This window comes from Dendropsophus ebraccatus, chromosome 2 (genome assembly GCF_027789765.1).
Source record: "Dendropsophus ebraccatus isolate aDenEbr1 chromosome 2, aDenEbr1.pat, whole genome shotgun sequence".
Taxonomy (NCBI): domain Eukaryota; kingdom Metazoa; phylum Chordata; class Amphibia; order Anura; family Hylidae; genus Dendropsophus; species Dendropsophus ebraccatus.
In genome coordinates, this window is record NC_091455.1 from 27,979,021 (window position 1) to 27,996,466 (window position 17,446).

At 46.0% G+C, this 17,446-nt stretch overlaps 1 protein-coding gene across 2 annotated transcripts in view; it reads left to right on the forward strand.

The window, feature by feature from the left end:
• Nucleotides 1–17: 17 nt before the first annotated feature.
• NUDCD1 (NudC domain containing 1) overlaps nt 18–17,446 on the forward strand; it is a 91,311-nt gene continuing 73,882 nt past the window's right edge. The window contains exons 1-2 of one of the 2 annotated variants that reach the window (XM_069957195.1): nt 18–410; nt 13,547–13,698. In XM_069957195.1, coding sequence (XP_069813296.1) covers nt 296–410; nt 13,547–13,698 — 267 coding nt within the window. In that variant the 5' untranslated portion in view covers nt 18–295. Of the gene's footprint in view, nt 411–13,543; nt 13,699–17,446 lie in introns of both variants that reach the window. The other variant, XM_069957194.1, reaches the window with a different exon arrangement.

The window sequence follows — 17,446 nt, forward strand, 5'->3', positions numbered from 1 at the left end:
ACATGATCAGTTTTGTCCAAGGCGGCGCGGGAATTAGCGGATTGACATGCCTAATAAACGTCCTATTAAAGTTACGAGAACACGATGACTGTCATTTTTAACACGTAAAAATAGCGCCGCGATTTGAAGGGCGCGTTAGGGTTGAAAAACTACATATCCCGTCATGCTCCTTACCTTTGGTCCAGCGGTAAATGGTTCACTTCCGGCTTTGGCACCAATGAACCTGGTGTAAAGGTTCCGTATACCTTAGGCTCCGGCAGCTGGTGCAGAAGTGACTGGGAATTACAGGGTTATCATGGAAGCGGCTAACTGCTCCCTGAGGGTGAACAGGCTGCTGCTGGACCCCAAGTTTGAAAGCTACAAGTTGTCCTTGGACCCCCTCCCTTGTTATGGTGTGGAGCTGGATGCTGGTGAGTGTGTACTGGGGACACGTGGGGATGTCAGGGGCAGAGCACTGGGATAGGCTGTAATAGTGAATGTTACATCCTGTATTCTGATATCTGCAACCACTATCGACTCTTTACTGAGGGTTGAGCTTAAAGGGTTTGTTCACTTTTTCCCCCTTTAAATAAATTAGTGCCAGAAATTTGTAGTTTACTTGTATTTAAAAAAAAATTCTCCAGTGTTCCAGTACTTATCAGCTGCTGTATGTCCTGGGGGAAGTGGTGTATTCTCTCCAGTCTGACACAGTGCTCTCTGCTGCCACCTCTGTCCATGTCAGGAACTGTCCAGAGCAGCAGCAAATCTTCATAGAAAACCTCTCCAGCTCTCCAGACTGGAAATAATGTGCCACTCACTTCCTGCAGGACATACAGCAGCTGATAAGTACTAAAAGACTTGAGGTTTTTTTTGTTTTTTGTTTTTTTTTAATAGAAGTAAATTACAGATCTCTGGCACTGGTTGACTTGAAATATAAATGTTTTTTGGTAAACAAGTTGCCTATATTTTCTATATAGCGTTGTATAACCCAGGCCCAAGGGATGCCCAGACGTGTCACCAGTTTCTTACAGTACAGACCCATAAGACCGCGGCCCAGAGGAGAATGAATGGAGTGATGGTAATCAGGATATTGGGGTTCCCTGCACCCCCTAGTGATTGTAGCAGTGGTCATACATCCTGCATCCAGGAAATGTGATTGTTTTCTGCCATGTTTCCTTACAGATGAATAACAAAAGCCTTGTGCAAAGTGACGGCCGTCTATAAAGTGCTCGTGCTTGATACTAGAGTGCACAATCTGACATTAGGCATGGGGGACGCATCTATATGCTACTGTACTGTATTGCTCATGGGTACCGTTCTCATTTATAAGGCCTGTACAAGATCCTCACAGGACATTGGACAGATAACCTGGTGTCTAGCACCCAGAGTGCAGATTCCTCTTTATATCCAATGTCGTAGCTGATAGGAGAGAATCCCTGTTGGGTCTTTCAACTTGACGTGGTAATATGGACATCACAGGCCGAAACTATACAGAACTGCGCTCCAGCTGCATCAACTTTGTACAGGCCTAAAGTTGTGTCGTAGAGTCCATTCTATGCACGGGTGGATTCTGCCGTCCGCTGAAAGAAGGTGGAAGGCACGGGCGAAGTCGCCACCATTCCGTAGTGTGCATGCAGGGGTGATTCTAGCCTCTCTGCTTCCCGAGGCGAACTATAGAATGACGCCCCCCCCCCCCGTCAATCCGCCCACATTATAATCCACTACTGTCCCCCCCACTGCTGTCCCCAATAAACATAATGTTTGGTCCCTTGCTGCACAGAGGATGTCAGGAGAGGAGGGGGCTGACTTTATAGGAGAGGTCCCAGCAGCACAGAGGATGTCAGCAGAGGAGGGGGCTAATCCTATAGGAGAGGTCCCAGCAGCACAGAGGATGTCAGGAGATGAGGGTGCTAATCCTATAGGAGAGGTCCCAGCAGCACAGAGGATGTCAGGAGAGGAGGGTGCTAATCCTATAGGAGAGGTCCCAGCAGCACAGAGGATGTCAGGAGAGGAGGGTGCTAATCCTATAGGAGAAGTCCCAGCAGCACAGAGGATGTCAGGAGAGGAGGGTGCTGATCTTTTAGGAGATGGTCCCCCTCTTCCCCCCCTTATAGATGGTCCCCCTCTCCCCCCTCCCTTATAGATGGTCCCCCTCTTCCCTCTCCCCCCCCCTTATACATGGTCCCCCTCTTCCCCCCCCTTATAGACGGTCCCCCTCCCTTATAGATGGTCCCCCCCTTATAGATGGTCCCCCTCTTTCCCCCCTCCCTTATAGATGCCCCCCCCTTATAGATGGTCCCCCTCTTTCCCCCCTCCCTTATAGATGGTCCCCTTCCCCCCCCCCCCTATAGATGGTCCCCCTCTTCCCTCTCCCCCTCCCTTATAGATGGCCCCCCCCCCCTTATAGATCGTCCCCCTCCCTTATAGATGGTCCCCCTCTTTCCCCCCTCCCTATAGATAGTCCCCCTCTTCCCTCTCCCCCTCCCTTATAGATGGCCCCCCCCCTTATAGATGGCCCCCCCTTATAGATGGTCCCCCTCTTTCCCCCCTCCCTTATAGATGGCCCCCCCCTTATAGATGGTCCCCCTCTTTCCCCCCTCCCTTATAGATGGTCCCCTTCCCCCCCCTATAGATGGTCCCCCTCTTCCCTCTCCCTTATAGATGGTCCCCCCCCCTTATAGATCGTCCCCCTCCCTTATAGATGGTCCCCCTCTTTCCCCCCTCCCTTATAGATGGTCCCCTTCCCCCCCCTATAGATAGTCCCCCTCTTCCCTCTCCCCCTCCCTTATAGATGGTCCCCCTCTTTCCCCCCTCCCTTATAGATGGTCCCCCTCTTTCCCCCCTCCCTTATAGATGGTCCCCTTCTCCCCCCTATAGATAGTCCCCCTCTTCCCTCTCCCCCTCCCTTATAGATGGTTTCCCCTTATAGATCGTCCCCCTCTTTCCCCCCTCCCTTATAGATCGTCCCCCTCTTTCCCCCCTCCCTTATAGATCGTCCCCCTCTTTCCCCCCTCCCTTATAGATCGTCCCCCCCCCCCCCCCCCTGCACAGCAGATAAAACAAAAAACAGCACACAACTCACCTGCCCTCCGTTCCCCCGTCGAGCCTCTCTGGTCTGGTCCCGGCTGATGTGCGGCTGCCGGAGGTGTCCCGTCCTGTCCCCGGCAGCGCGCGCATCACAGATCTCCCCATGCGCCTGTGGCTGTGACTTCCGGCGCGCATCACCCGGGGGACTAAAGGCTGCATTCCCACGTTCCGTGATCCTGACGGATCACGGACGTGTAATGCATGTACTGGAGCCCCCCCGCCCCCGGGCAGTATCTGTAATGAGATGCTGGGAGCGGGGGGGACTGTATTCATAAGCGCCGCACTGTAGTATCAGCACGGCGCGGCTGATTTAGTACAGCGCGGCGCTTATGAATACAGTCCCCCCCGCTCCCAGCATCTCATTACAGATACTGCCCGGGGGCGGGGGGGCTCCAGTACATGGTACAGTCAGTGGCGGATTATAATGTGGGCGGCCGCCGAACCGCTCATATTATAATCTGCCACTGAATGCCGCCCCCATGGTGACAGCTAGTGGCGCCGCCTGAGGCAGACGATTCAGGTCGCCTCATGATTGCGGCGCCCCTGTGTGCATGTACCCTAAATGGGTTGTCCAGTAGAAATCTTTTTCTTTCAAATCAACTGGTGTCAGAAAGTTATATAGATTTGTAACTTCTCTCAAGTCTTCCAGTACTTATCAGCTGCTGTGTGTCCTGCAGGAGGTGGTGTATTCTTTCCAGTCTGACACAGTGCTTTCTGCTGCCACCTCTGTCCATGTCAGAAACTGTCCAGAGCTGCAGCAAATCCCCATAGAAAACATCTCCTGCTCTGGACAGTTCCTGACACGGACAGAGGTGGCAGCAGAGAGCACTGTGTCAGGCTGGAAAGAATACACCACTTCCTGCAGGACATACAGCTTCCCATACTTATCAGCTACTGTGAGATTTTTGAATAGAAGTAAAATAGAAAAAGAATGATATAGCCAGGTCCTCCAGAAAGACAGAGAGGTAGGTATGTTTAAGATTAAAGTGTTTATTCAACAGTATTATAAACTAGATAAAAGATAGACTAAAAACAATATTAATTGATAAAACCTGCAAAAACAGTCAATAAAACCTGCAACGTTTGTTATACGTTTATTATTGACTGTTTTTGCAGGTTTTATCAATTAATATTGTTTTTAGTCTATCTTTTATCTAGTTTATAATACTGTTGAATAAACACTTTAATCTTAAACATACCTACCTCTCTGTCTTTCTGGAGGACCTGGCTATATTATTCTTTTTCTGTTTGTTCATCTCTCCTAGGGTATAGGAGCCCCTTCAGGTTAACCTCGTTAGACTTAATAGACAGTTGATCTCGCACTTACATTCTAGTTTTTCAGAAGTAAAATAGAAATCTATATAATTTTCTGAAAACAGTTGATTTGAAAGAAAAATATTTTTGCTGGCGTATCCATTTAAAGAGAACCTGTCATCACTTTCATGCTGCCTAAACCATGAGTCGTTGGGGAGGTCCCCGCTGACCACTACCTGCCCTAGCAGCCGGGATTGGCAGCTCTTTTTCTATATCCAAACCGGTAAAGATTTATCAGTTGAGGCTGGTGGGACAGGGAGAAGCCAGCAGAGACGCCCTGATGGACTGGGGTTTTGTCAAAAGATTTAAGCGGTTAGGGTTTTTTAGCGCTGAGACGCTGATGAGTAAATCCAGTCAGGGCAGGAGCGCGCCGTCACATGCCTCTTCCCCGACCACCAGGACACCCCCCCTAGACTTGCATTGGGCGTCCGTCCAGGTCACATGACACAGAGCTGAGAGATGACGCCACCTTGTAAACAGTCAGATCCTGACTTCTCATTTCTCTGTATGACATCAGCTATCACAGTATTTTTATATGACAGGAGGAGAAAAGTAATATCCCAGCCATTAGTAGTGATGTCGGGGACACCTGCAGCTCATGACCCCCTGGGAGGACTGGAGAGCGGGCTGCACATGTGCCCATTGTTCTCTTAGGGTATATTCCCTTGGATTAACTATGGATTGTTTCCATCTAAACCCACCAGACATTTCTGCCACCAGCTGGGCAGATCTAGGCCAGGATCACACAATGGGGGAGATTTATCAAACATGGTGTAAAGTGAAACTGGCTCAGTTGCCCCTAGCAACCAATCAGATTCCACCTTTCCCTCCTCACAGACTCTTTGGAAAATGAAAGGTGGAATCTGATTGGTTGCTAGGGGCGACTGAGCCAGTTTCACTTTACACCCTGTTTGATAAATCTCCCCAATGCATTTTTTCCATTTTTGGGGGGGCCTATAAGGTATATCCGCACATGTTGGAGTTTTACTGTGTGAAAGCAATAGAGGTCGTCTGGATGGCAATAAAGCGATACAGTAACACAATTAAATAAAAAAAAAAATGTGAATGCGTGTGTGAACACAGCCTAAAACACTGCTCAATTATTACAGGGATGGTGAACCTATGGCTGGCCTGTCCAGGCATGAAGGGAATTGTAGTTTTGCAACAGCTGAAGGGCCAAAGGTTCTGCCATCCCTGCTATAATGATTCTTTGTTCGGACAGTTCATTAGTTGATCGGTGTTGGGTCTCTTTAGCTGATCTGTGCTTTATCATAATCTCCTTTTCCCATTAGTAATATTATTTTTATTGGTCCTTTAACCTCTTAAGGACGGGGCCAATTTTTGTTTGTGCGTTTTCGTTTTTTTCCTCCTTGTGTTTAAAAGGCCATAGCACTTGCATTTTTCCACCTACAGACCCACATGAGCCCTTATTTTTTTGCATCACTAATTGTACTTTGCAATGACAGGCTGAATTTTGCATAAAGTACACTGCGAAATCAGGAAAAAATTCAATGTGTGGTGAAATTGAACAAAAAAACAAATTTTTTTTTTTGTTTTTACGCCATTCGCCCTGGGGTAAAACTGACTTGTTATTTATGTTCCTCAAGTCGTTACGATTACAACGATATATAACATGTATAACTTTTCTTTTATCTGATGGCCGGTAAAAAATTCAAACCATTGTCAACAAACCGCTCCCTTCCCAGGCTTATAGCGCTTTTACCCTTTGGTCTATGGGGCTGTGTGAGGTGTCATTTTTTGCGCCATGATGGTTTCTTTCTATCGGTACCTCGATTGCGCATATACGACTTTTTGATCGCTTTTTATTACATTTTTTCTGGATTTGATGCGACAAAAAATGTGCAATTTTGCACTTTGGGATTTTTTTACGCTTACGCCGTTTACCGTGCAAGATCAGGAATGTGATTAATAGTTCGGGCGATTACGCACGCGGCGATACCAAACATGTTTATTTATTTATTTACTTCAGACTTTTATTAGGGGAGGGGATTTTTACTAATAACACTTTTTTTTTTTTTTTACACTTATACTAGAAGCCCCCCTGGGGTTAGGGTTATTCCCCCCTGGGGTTAGGGTTATTCCCCCCTGGGGTTAGGGTTATTCCCCCCTGGGGTTAGGGTTATTCCCCCCTGGGGTTAGGGTTATTCCCCCCTGGGGTTAGGGTTAATCCCCCCTGGGGTTAGGGTTAATCTCCCTGAGGGACTTCTAGTATAAGTATACTGATCTCTCATTGAGATCTTTGCTGTATACTTATACAGCAAAGATCAATGAGATCGGCACCAGGGAAGTGCTGGATCCTGTAATCAGATGCAGCTGTCATCTTTGACTACACGCGGCACCCGGGACCGTGGCGGTTCAGAGCGGGGTCTCCGCGGCCCCGCTCTGAACACCTCTTGCGGATGCATGACGTACCGGTACGTCATGCGTCCTTAAGAGGTTAAAAGAGAAGTCCGGCAAAAATTTTTATTACAGTATTGTATTGCCCACCAAAAGTTATACAAAATCACCAATAACCAAAAGCTATACAAAATCCCTCTGCCATCATCCTTTCCAGCAGCCACAGCCCCCACAGCTCTGGGAGTCTGGTGGGGACATCACCATGTTACCCAGGAAGTGACATCACCATGTTACCCAGGAAGTGACATCACCATGTTACCCAGGAAGTGAAGCCTTGATGCAGTAGTAAGTGCAGGGAACAAAGCACTTAATAAGCATTTCCCGGTAATAAGTGTATATTGGGGATTTGTATAACTTTTGGGGGGCAATACAATACTTTAATAAAAACTTTTGCCGGATTTCTTTAAATCCATGTTTTTAATTGCACGGAGCCCTGCAGCTTTACTGTTTGACCACAAGGTGGCAGCAAAGGACCTGTGATTCTCCCCCCCCCCCCCCCCCCCCCCCCCCGGATTGTATTAGAGCTTTATACATGACAAGTACTAAGGAAATTTCCCAAAGTTCTTTATTGCCTCACTAGAAGTTTATGGCACATTCTATATGCTACAACAAGACGGATATGTTTTTTGGGGTTCTAGAACCTTTGCAGGCGTTGTCTCTCATGCTCTTGTATAGCCCCTTGACTAATATAGTGTAGCTGTGTATTTGCAGCCACTTCTCCTCCCTGACTGCACTCCTGCTTTTTTTAGTTATTCATTTAAATAACGTTTAGATTGGGGGTCCCAGCATTCGGACTCCTACTCATCACCCTGTGAATAGGGGATTACTTTTCTTGTTGGAAATACCCATTGTCTGGAAAAGACGTAAACTCTTTATACTTTCTGTTTTGATGGTGTCACTGGGTACTGCAGGGTAAATCATCAGCTTTAAAGGGGTACTCACATGATTTTTTTTTTCTTTTAAATCCTCTTGTGCCAGAAGGTTATATATGTTTGCAATTTTTCTTCTATTGAAAAAAAAATAATTAAATTCTTTCAGTACTTATCAGCTGCTGTATGTCCTGCATGAAGTGTTGGATTTTTTTTTAACTCTGTCCAGAGCAGAAAAAAATTTCTATGGGCATTTGCTCCTGCTCTGGACAGTTCCTGACATGGACAGAAGTGGCAGCAGAGAGCACTGTGTCAGACTGGAGAGAATACACCACTTCATGCAGGACATACAGCAGCTGATAAGTACTGGAAGACTGCAGGACTTACAGCAACAACCGCATCTCGCTGAAAAGGATTTGTACGGTTCAAGATTGGCACTAAATTTCATGCAACTAGATGGAGCCCTGGATTGGATACACTGTAACTAGATGGAGCCCTGGATTGGATACACTGTAACTAGATGGAGCCCTGGATTGGATACACTGTAACTAGATGGAGCCCTGGATTGGATACGCTGTAACTAGATGGAGCCCTGGATTGGATACGCTGTAACTAGATGGAGCCCTGGATTGGATACGCTGTAACTAGATGGAGCCCTGGATTGGATACGCTGTAACTAGATGGAGCCCTGGATTGGATACGCTGTAACTAGATGGAGCCCTGGATTGGATACGCTGTAACTAGATGGAGCCCTGGATTGGATACACTGTAACTAGTGTGTTTTCCGCCGCCTTCAGCACTTTAGTTTCGACTCTAAGCTGTTTTTTTTATATACAGCTATATTTTTTCGCCAAGTAACTTTCCCCCGGAGAGTGCGTGTGATTGTGGCCGGACCGGGCCCGGTAATCGGCCAGAATTTCTGCACATCCCTCTGCATGATCTACGTGACCCGGGGCTGATTGGAAGCGTTAGCCGCAGAATTATCTGCTCTCTTGCCGGCTGAATCATTATCCTGGTGCGTCTCCATGGTAACTGGCTGCGGCTTTCTGCCGCATCTTATAATAATCAGCCCTGGTTTAAAATGTTTAAGAAAGTTCTTTGTGAATGAATGAGAATAAATTGGGGATAAGCGCTGGGGTTTAGCCATAGGGCAAGGATCCCCAACCTGTGGCTCTCCAGCTACAACCCCTAACATGATAGGAGTTGTAGTTTTACAACAGCTGGAGAGCCACTGGTGGGCAATCCGAACTATAGAGAGTGCAGATTTGGGTTAGGCCCCCTATAGCGCCCATGATCCTGAGGAGGATGGTATGTGTCCTATCTTCCTCCTCTTCGCTGGTCCTGTGCTGTTAGACGGCCAGGAGCACTGCTCTGCCCCCAGAACGTTCCAGGCACCATAGGGGACTATCAGAAAGTTGCATAACCTACTGATAGTTCCCCTTTAAGTCACATAATATCTATTTTGCTGAGGTGGGCGCAGTGTGCTCAGCACAGCAGATGGAGCACAGTCTGGCCCCAGGGGGTTAAAGGGGAACTCGGGCAATAAATCATTTTTTTTTTAAATTAACTTGTTTCAGAAAGTTATATACATTAGTTAATTACTTCTATTTAAAAATCTCGAGTCATCCAGTACTTATCAGCTGCTGTATGTCCTGCAGGAAATGGTGTATTCTTTTTAGTCTGACACAGTGCTCTCTGCTGCCACCTCTGTCCATGTCAGGAACTGTCCAGAGCAGGGGAGGTTTTCTATGGGGATTTGCTGCTGCTCTGGACAGAGGTGGCAGCAGAGAGCACTGTTTCAGATTGGAAAGAATCCACGTAATCCACCACATCCTACAGGACATACAGCAGCTGATGAGTACTGGAAGACTTGAGACAGAAACAGGAAACAGGGTAGAAGTAAATTACAAATCTCTGGTACCAGTTGATATGAAAGAATTATTATTATTATTTATTTTTATTTTTTTTATTTTATTTTTTTGTGAACTCCCCCTTTGAAGGGGTTATCCAGCGCTACAAAAACATGGCCACTTTTCCTCCTACTGTTGTCTTCAGGTCAGGTGCGGTTTGCAATTAAGCTCCATTTACTTCAATGGAACTGAGTTTCAAAACCCCACCCAAACTGGAAACAACTGTAGCGCTGGATAACCCCTTTAAAGAGGTACTCCAGCGGGGGGCATTTTTTTCCCTGGGACCGGGGAGGAGGTGGCTAAAGGAAACGACGTCCACTCATCTCCCCAGTTCCAGCGGCGGGTCCAGCATTGCGGCGCTCCAGTTCCCGTCCGCTTCCTGGTGTCTGATGCGGGCCTGAGACGTGATGTCTCAGGTCCGCTCAGCCAGTCAGTGATGGAGGCGGGATCCGTTTCAAGTCCGCTCAGATCCTGCCTCTGTCACTGACTGGCTGAGGGCCTCGGGCCTGCGTCATACACCAGGAAGCGACCGGGGACCAGAGCGCCGCGATGCGGGACCCGCCGCTGGAACCGGGGAGGTGAATGGACGTAGTTTCCCTCAGCCACCTCCTCTCCGGTCCCAGGGAAAAAATGCCGCCCCCCGCGGCTGGAGTACTCCTTTAAGTCTCTTATATCTGTACACATTGTAGGGACCTCTTGTCGTGGCACAATTCTATCAAAATCTCTACGCAGAACCTCACATTTACAACCATAGTAAATAGAAGAATTGAGGTATGGGAACTTGTTAGCTGCCTCTTTGTAGTTGCTGTTCCTTGGCTCCTGTAGGCGGCTTACATCCCATAGGTCGTTCCTGCCATGAGCCTCAGATGCGGCACTTCCCAGGCAGCTCCCATCGTGTAGAGGCAATGGCGATTAATGGCTGATGAGTTTTGCGGTAATTCTCTATTCGGTTTGGGATGTGCTCCATGATGGAGAGGCCTTGGAGTCGTCGTGATAGGAAGCTAGCTGTGAGGTGAAGTTTCCCATAACACTTCACGCCAATACCTGAGATTCTGCTTTTGTTCCAGGAGAGTTTAGTACCCAGGAGCCAGCAGGTCTGTGATTGTCCCTACAATAGTCCCAATCACCGGCGGGTAAGCAGCCGCCCCTTATTCATACGGAAACCAGCGGCACGCATCAGATTATGGCTCCTCTCCGCGCTAATGGCTTCAGCTGGCTACTTGGAGGTAGTGTGTACAATCCCACCACCTTAAGGAGCAGTGAAGTACATAACTATGTATTCATAGGCATGAATGTATAATTAAACGTTCCTCTCTGAGAGTCAATGCTGAGGGCTTCATTACAGCTCCAGGATAGGGGAATGGGCCTGAAGAAAGGCATACGTCTCATCATCACCTCCATTCCATCTCTACCAGTCGTATATAATTACCGGGAAGGCGTCAAACCTGAGAAGAGGATTGGAAACGTGTGCAAAATACAAGTTCATGTTCGTCTATATGGCTTGTGTGCTGCAGCAAATGTTTGCCTATAGCATTTTGCTTTTTTACACTTTTCTTAAAGGGGTTGTTCACCATTATTTTTTTTTTTCTTTCAAATCAACTGGTGCCAGGAAATGCCAAAGATTTGTACTTTACTTCTATTAAAAAAAAATCTCAAGTCTTCTAGTACTTATTAGCTGCTGTATGTCCTGCAGGAAGGGGTATATTCTTTCCAGTCTGGATAGCAGGAGAGGTTTTCTATGGGTAATTTGATGTCCTTACATACACTGGATCACCTGCGCTACTGGCAAAGACGCAGGCCAAAAACGTTGGCTTTTTTTAAAAAAATGACACGTTGTACATCGTGGTCTCCCCCAATTGGTGCTCTTATTTATTGAAACGCATAACTTCCCTATGCACCAAAGAAAGCTGATCTGCTTGTATTACTGGAAATCTCCTAATGTCCCCACGCTTCAGGAAATCCTCTATTAACACTACATTTATGTATGAATACATCATAGCCAGAGGCAGACTGTCATTCGCGTCCTTCAAAAAGATCTGGACACCCTGGTCTGACTCGATTTATTGTACTCTAACTTAAAGGGGTACTCTGGAGAGAGTCTTTTTCTTTCAAATCGACTGGTTTCATAAAGGTTTATAGATATGTAATTTACTTCTATTTAAAAATCTCAAATTTTCCTGTACTTATCAGCTGCTGTATGTCCTGCAGTAATTGGTGTATTCTTTCTCTCTGCTGCTCTGCACAGTTCTTGACATGGACAGAGGTGGCAGCAGAGAGCACTGTGTCAGACTGGAGAAAATACACCACTTCCTCCATACATAGAAGTAAATTATAAATCAAAGTAACTTTCTAACCAGTTAATTTGAAAGAAAAAGATTTTTGCCAGAGTACCTGTAACTCACACTGGTTATTATTCATCACGCAGTCAGTGTAGCTTCATATATTTCTTTGCTCACCTACTCAGGTTACAGTACAGGTTATGTGTTGCTATGTTTTTAAAATGCCGTCATGTAATATCCTACCAGTCAATTTACTGATGATTTTCTTTGTTTGGGTGGGTTCACACTGAGCAATTCAGACGGCCCATAGACTGCCCATAGAATGGTGTCTATGGAGCCGGAGGAAAAGCACGCGGCCGTGCGCGCGTACAGGCGTTGGAATTCTGCGGAATTTATCCGCGAGAATTCCTCAGTCTGAACCCACCCTTTATTGGTGTACTTTGTCACTCTTCTAGCCTTGTATGAAGACTGTTAGTGTATTGTGTTAAAACAAACAAAAAAACAAAAAACATTTCAATAAAAACTATTAAAATAAATATTGTATTTTACCCTCCACCACCAACAGCAGCAGCAGCAGCTTTGTATAGCGAGGAGGGCTGCAGAAAACTGCTATTAGCCCTATAGAGAGGTCATGGAGTGAGGCCATACCTTTTGTCTTGGTCATATTGCTTGTATGACCGAGAACAATGTTTAAAGCGACAATGTCTCAAAGAGAATTCCCACTGAAGATGGGCCCAGCCTACTGATATCCACTCCAGTCGGTGATGCCTCTTCATCAAAATCCAGTCTGGCCATGTCACTGAGGGGAGGGGATATTGGTAGAGTGGCGGCGGTGGCCCACCTCCTGTGCATAGAGCGGGCCGAATTGCGGACAAGAAACTGCTGCAGATGGCGAGAACCAGGTGGCATTTTTGAAAATGGATTACACCACCGGGATGTAAGCTGACAACCCCTCATATGGCCACATCCTCTGGAAAGTTATGGCACTGAGAGGGGTTCATTTGGGTTGAAAAAATAGATATCAGGGGCATCCCTAAAGGAGTACTTCAGGGAATTTTTCTTTCTTTCAAATCAACTGGTGTCAGAAAGTGGTGAATTCTATGGGGATTTGCTGCTGCTCTGGACAGTTCCTGACATGGACAGAGGTGGCAGCAGAGAGCCCTGCTTCAGACTAGAAAGAACACACCACTTCCTGCAGGAGATACAGCAGCTGATAAGTACTGGAAGACTTGAGCTTTTTTAATAGAAGTAAATTACAAATCTTTGGCACTTTCTGGCACGAGTTGTTCTGAAATAATTTTTTTTTTACTGGCTTTCCCCTTTAAGGGGTTAATTATAATATTTTTAGTATTAAGCTACTTGGGCTAACCTGCGTCAGCTATGACTCGTTGGCTTTATTATAGTTTATTACTTTTTTGGACCCTGGGCAGAGGAAAGGTTAATGTGATGAACTTGTTAAAATTAGTCTTCATTCTAATTTGTGGCCCCGGCTTGAATGATGGGAAGCTCTCTTGCTTTGGGTATGTAACGTAATCCGGCGTCTCATCTCCTGCCGCCACAATGGATTGAACAGTGGGGAACTCCATTATCAAGATAATTTGTAAAGTTTTCAGGCAAGATTTTTTTTTTTTTAATCTTTATCTGTATAAAAATAAATGTATTAAAATTGTCTATTCCTGTCTCCCAGCAGTGGCGGAAGTGAAGCTCCGGGATGATCAGTACACGCTGGATCACATGCGGGCTTATGGCATGTATAATTACCTCCACCGTAACCCGTGGTCCTCCGACAGCGTCTTCTACGTGGATCAGCTTGGAAGAGTCATGAACATCAATGTGACCCTGGTAGGAATGATGCAGCTTTATGTTTTATTGCGTTATGGAGGTGGTGCCATGGGTCCTCCTTAAAGCGAATGTACCACCTCATGGCAGGTGATGAGATTTACATACCACCCAGTCGTCACCTCTGCGGAAAATCAGCTGGTGTGGAGCTTTTTTGAATATGCCGTCTGGTTCCCATTGTATTTGCCTGTAATCCGATATGCTAATGAGGACCGTTTTGCACCGGAGGTCAGCCCGGTGCAGGCAATTTAAAGAGATCTTCTCCTGCCTCCTTCACGGCTTGGCCTTTCATTCCGTGGGGATCTTGGGCACCATCATCAGAGCAGGGATACCTGCTGCCATTGGGCCCTGATCTTCACCGCCACTATCAGAGCAATCATTACTGCTTCATCTCGCGCTCCGTCGTCAGAGTGGGTATCCCTGCTCTGACAGCGGCACTCAAGATTCCCAGGCCAGGCCGGAGGTGGGGCTGTAAGATAGACTGGAGGCGTGCCTAAATAAGAAGAGGAGGTGTTCGTCGTGGGGGGGGGCAGGGAGGAGATATCTTTGAATTGCCCCTGTTTGGCTGACCCCCAGTGCACACCAGACCTCATTATCATATTGGATTACATACAAATATAACAGGAAACAGGCAGCAGATTAAAAAAAGCTCCACCCCAGCTGACTGTCTCCAGCATCTTCAACAGGGTGGTATGTAAATCTCATCACCGGCCATCAGGTGGTACATTCGCTTTAAGTTTCATAGACTTGAAAGGGAAATTTTTTAATAGTTAGCTTTCATTGTAAATATGAATGAAGCCGCATTACAGACGGGAAGTCATCACACCAGGGACCGGTCGTTGGCCCACCTCCAGTGCTTCATGCCCAGCCAATTCTCAGGAATACACCCAGTGCCATGATCGGTTTATTCAAGAAGTTCAAAAAAATAACCATGGTACTGGCATCCCTGCACCAGTCTGTTCATGTAAAACAACAACCTTAAAGTGCACCTTACTTCTTTCCAGGCTTGGAACATCCACAACAAAAGTAGAGTACAATATACAGTACTGTATGTAAATTGGGTTTTCTGTAAACCCCTCTTACACATGTGCAGTACAAAATTGTGGCCCAGATGGACCTTTGCTTTCTCAACCAGACAGTTTCTTCTTGTTCTGGTAAGGTATATTAGTGTCCATGTTTTCTCCTTCTCATCTTCTCTGGCCTATTCACCTTATATTTCTGAACAAAATAACATGTTTGTTTTCCTAATAATTACAAATGTGAGAGTCATATATCAAGGAAATAAAGATTTATATGAGTGTCAGGCTTCTCAAGTGGCTTAAAAGCCCTCGATCTACTCTCTTATTTCCGTTGGGTAATAACCTTTTTCCATTTTGTGTTCCTTGTGTGTAATGTCACTTGGGTTATTGAGCAGCGGTGATGCGGCCTATGTCCTTCTATTGTAATACAGGTTCTGATGTTGTCATAGAGATGGAACTTCCACCTACTATTTTTATGCCCTTTAAATGGACTAGTAGGTTTGTAGAACGTGTGCGGTAAGCGAGCTCCGGTGATTGTACACTTGGTGGTCATTACCGGATAATCACTCCTTTACCATCTCTTCCTTTTTTTTTTATTTATTTTTTTTTCCCCTCAGATGTTACGTTCTTAAGAGAAGTATTTCTTGTTTTCCTGAACGTTAGATGATGCTTATAACCCCTAACACGACCATAGAGGTTGTTAGTCTCTAATGCAAATCCATTATTGCTAGAGTTCAGCCTATGTACCTTGCCTAGTGTTGACCTTGTATCAGCAGCTCTCTGGACTTCGCTATTGGAGAGGTTGGAATAGAAAATATATATATGTTTATATATATATATTTTTTGTTTTTTATAGTCCTTCAATTAACTTGATCCTCACTGATTATTGAATGGTGGTTCCCATTGAAAAAGGTCCCAACGGTGAATATAACCGTATCGGTACTCCTTCAATGTTCTGTGCTTATATTTTATCAATGCATACTCATACAATAAGTAGAAGATGCATTTCAACCCGCCTTAAAGGGGTTATCCAGCACTGCACTTTTTCCAGAGACCGCACGTCCCTTGTTTTCAAGTCAGGTGTGGTTTGCAATTAAGTTCCATTCACTTCAATGGAACTGAGTTACAAAACCTGCACCCAAACTGGAGACGAGCGGTGCTGTCTCTGGAAGACAGTGGTCCGGTTTTTGTAGTGCTGGGTAACCCATTTAAAGGGGTTGTCCAGGACAATTTGATATTTGCGGATCCTGCCCAGACTGCAGGGATCATGTCCGTAATGTAATGCGTCCCGCTCTGCGAAGCTGCTAGACGTCCTGCTCCTAGATTTTATACTGTCAACGCTCACCGAATGTTTCCAAAATACTGACAGCTGTGCAGAGTGGATGGCCCAGGATTCAGCATGGACGGGGGAGCAGGACGGATAAGTATACGTTACTGAAATGACTCCCACTACCCCAGCAAGATCCGCAATTATCACATTATCAAGGACAACCTTTTTAATCCTTTTCAACTAGTGAATGCTCTCCAAAATCTAGGTTATTTCTAAGGCCGGTGATCAGTGATTGACTTCTGTTGAGACTTCATAGGACACCAGATTACTTTCAGTTTGTTTTTGTTTTTTTAAATACCTCCCCTTTTCTGCCCCCCAACATATGTGGACTACCACTTATTTTTTGCCAATCTAGTGAATACTGCCACTATCCCGGCATTGTCATCTGTTTCATCCCTGCTCTGCTCCGTCCATTACTGTAGCTTACTGTACTTTGCTCCTGGAATCCCAGTGATCTTTAGGATTTTTTTTCCCACCACTTCTTACTCAGTGAAGAGCTGTAACGGCAGCTCCGCTACATTTGCTTGAAGGGGCAAACTTGCTTTACTAGTTTTTCTGCCCCTTGAAGCCCCCCTTCAGCAGTCTGTGGTGGCATCGCGGAACATAACAACAATATTCAGCAAACAATAATCTGGCGGATGTAAAAACAAAAAACTGTGTTGGGTTTATTTATAATTTAGTGATTGAATATTCATTTCTGTGACCCTTCCCATATGCAGCTTCTTTATGCATCTGTGTTCTACACAACAGGCATATTATGTAAGCCATCCTTCACAACGTGAGCGCCTCCCGAGCGGCTGTCCATATGTATGTATGGCGGACAGTGAGGAGCTGCTGACAGCTTGGGTGCAGTTGCTATCGTTCTTGGCTCCGCATCAGTTGCTTTTTGTTACTGTGATATGCTTGGAGGTTGACTTTTCATTAGTCAGGAGCTCCATGGACAAAGCTTGTTTTTTTTTTTTCCCAGTTAGATGCACAAATGAAGTCGCTAAGGACTAGGCTTTCTGGTCTCACGTTCTTCTTCACTTATTCTGTTGTTTTGTCTGCGCGGGGGGGGGGGGCAGTCGCAGAGGAGGGGGCTATAACTCAATATAACTGCTGATATGGTTACTGACCACTAGTGTCGCCCGGGAGTTCATTTAAAACGTCTTGTCATAGGCCGTCACGTGAATGAAAATAAGCTGCAATACCAGGTACAACCCATATGCAGATGTGGCACTGTTCACAACAAAACAAATCTGTTTCTGACACCAGTTGATTTGAATATTTTTTTTATTTTTATTTTTTTGCCGGAGCACCTCTTTAACAACCCCACCCCTCCTGTACCACTCTAAAGGCCAGTTCACACTAAGGAAACACGACGTTATTCTGCGGCGGAGCTCTCCGCCGGGGAATCCCTCCG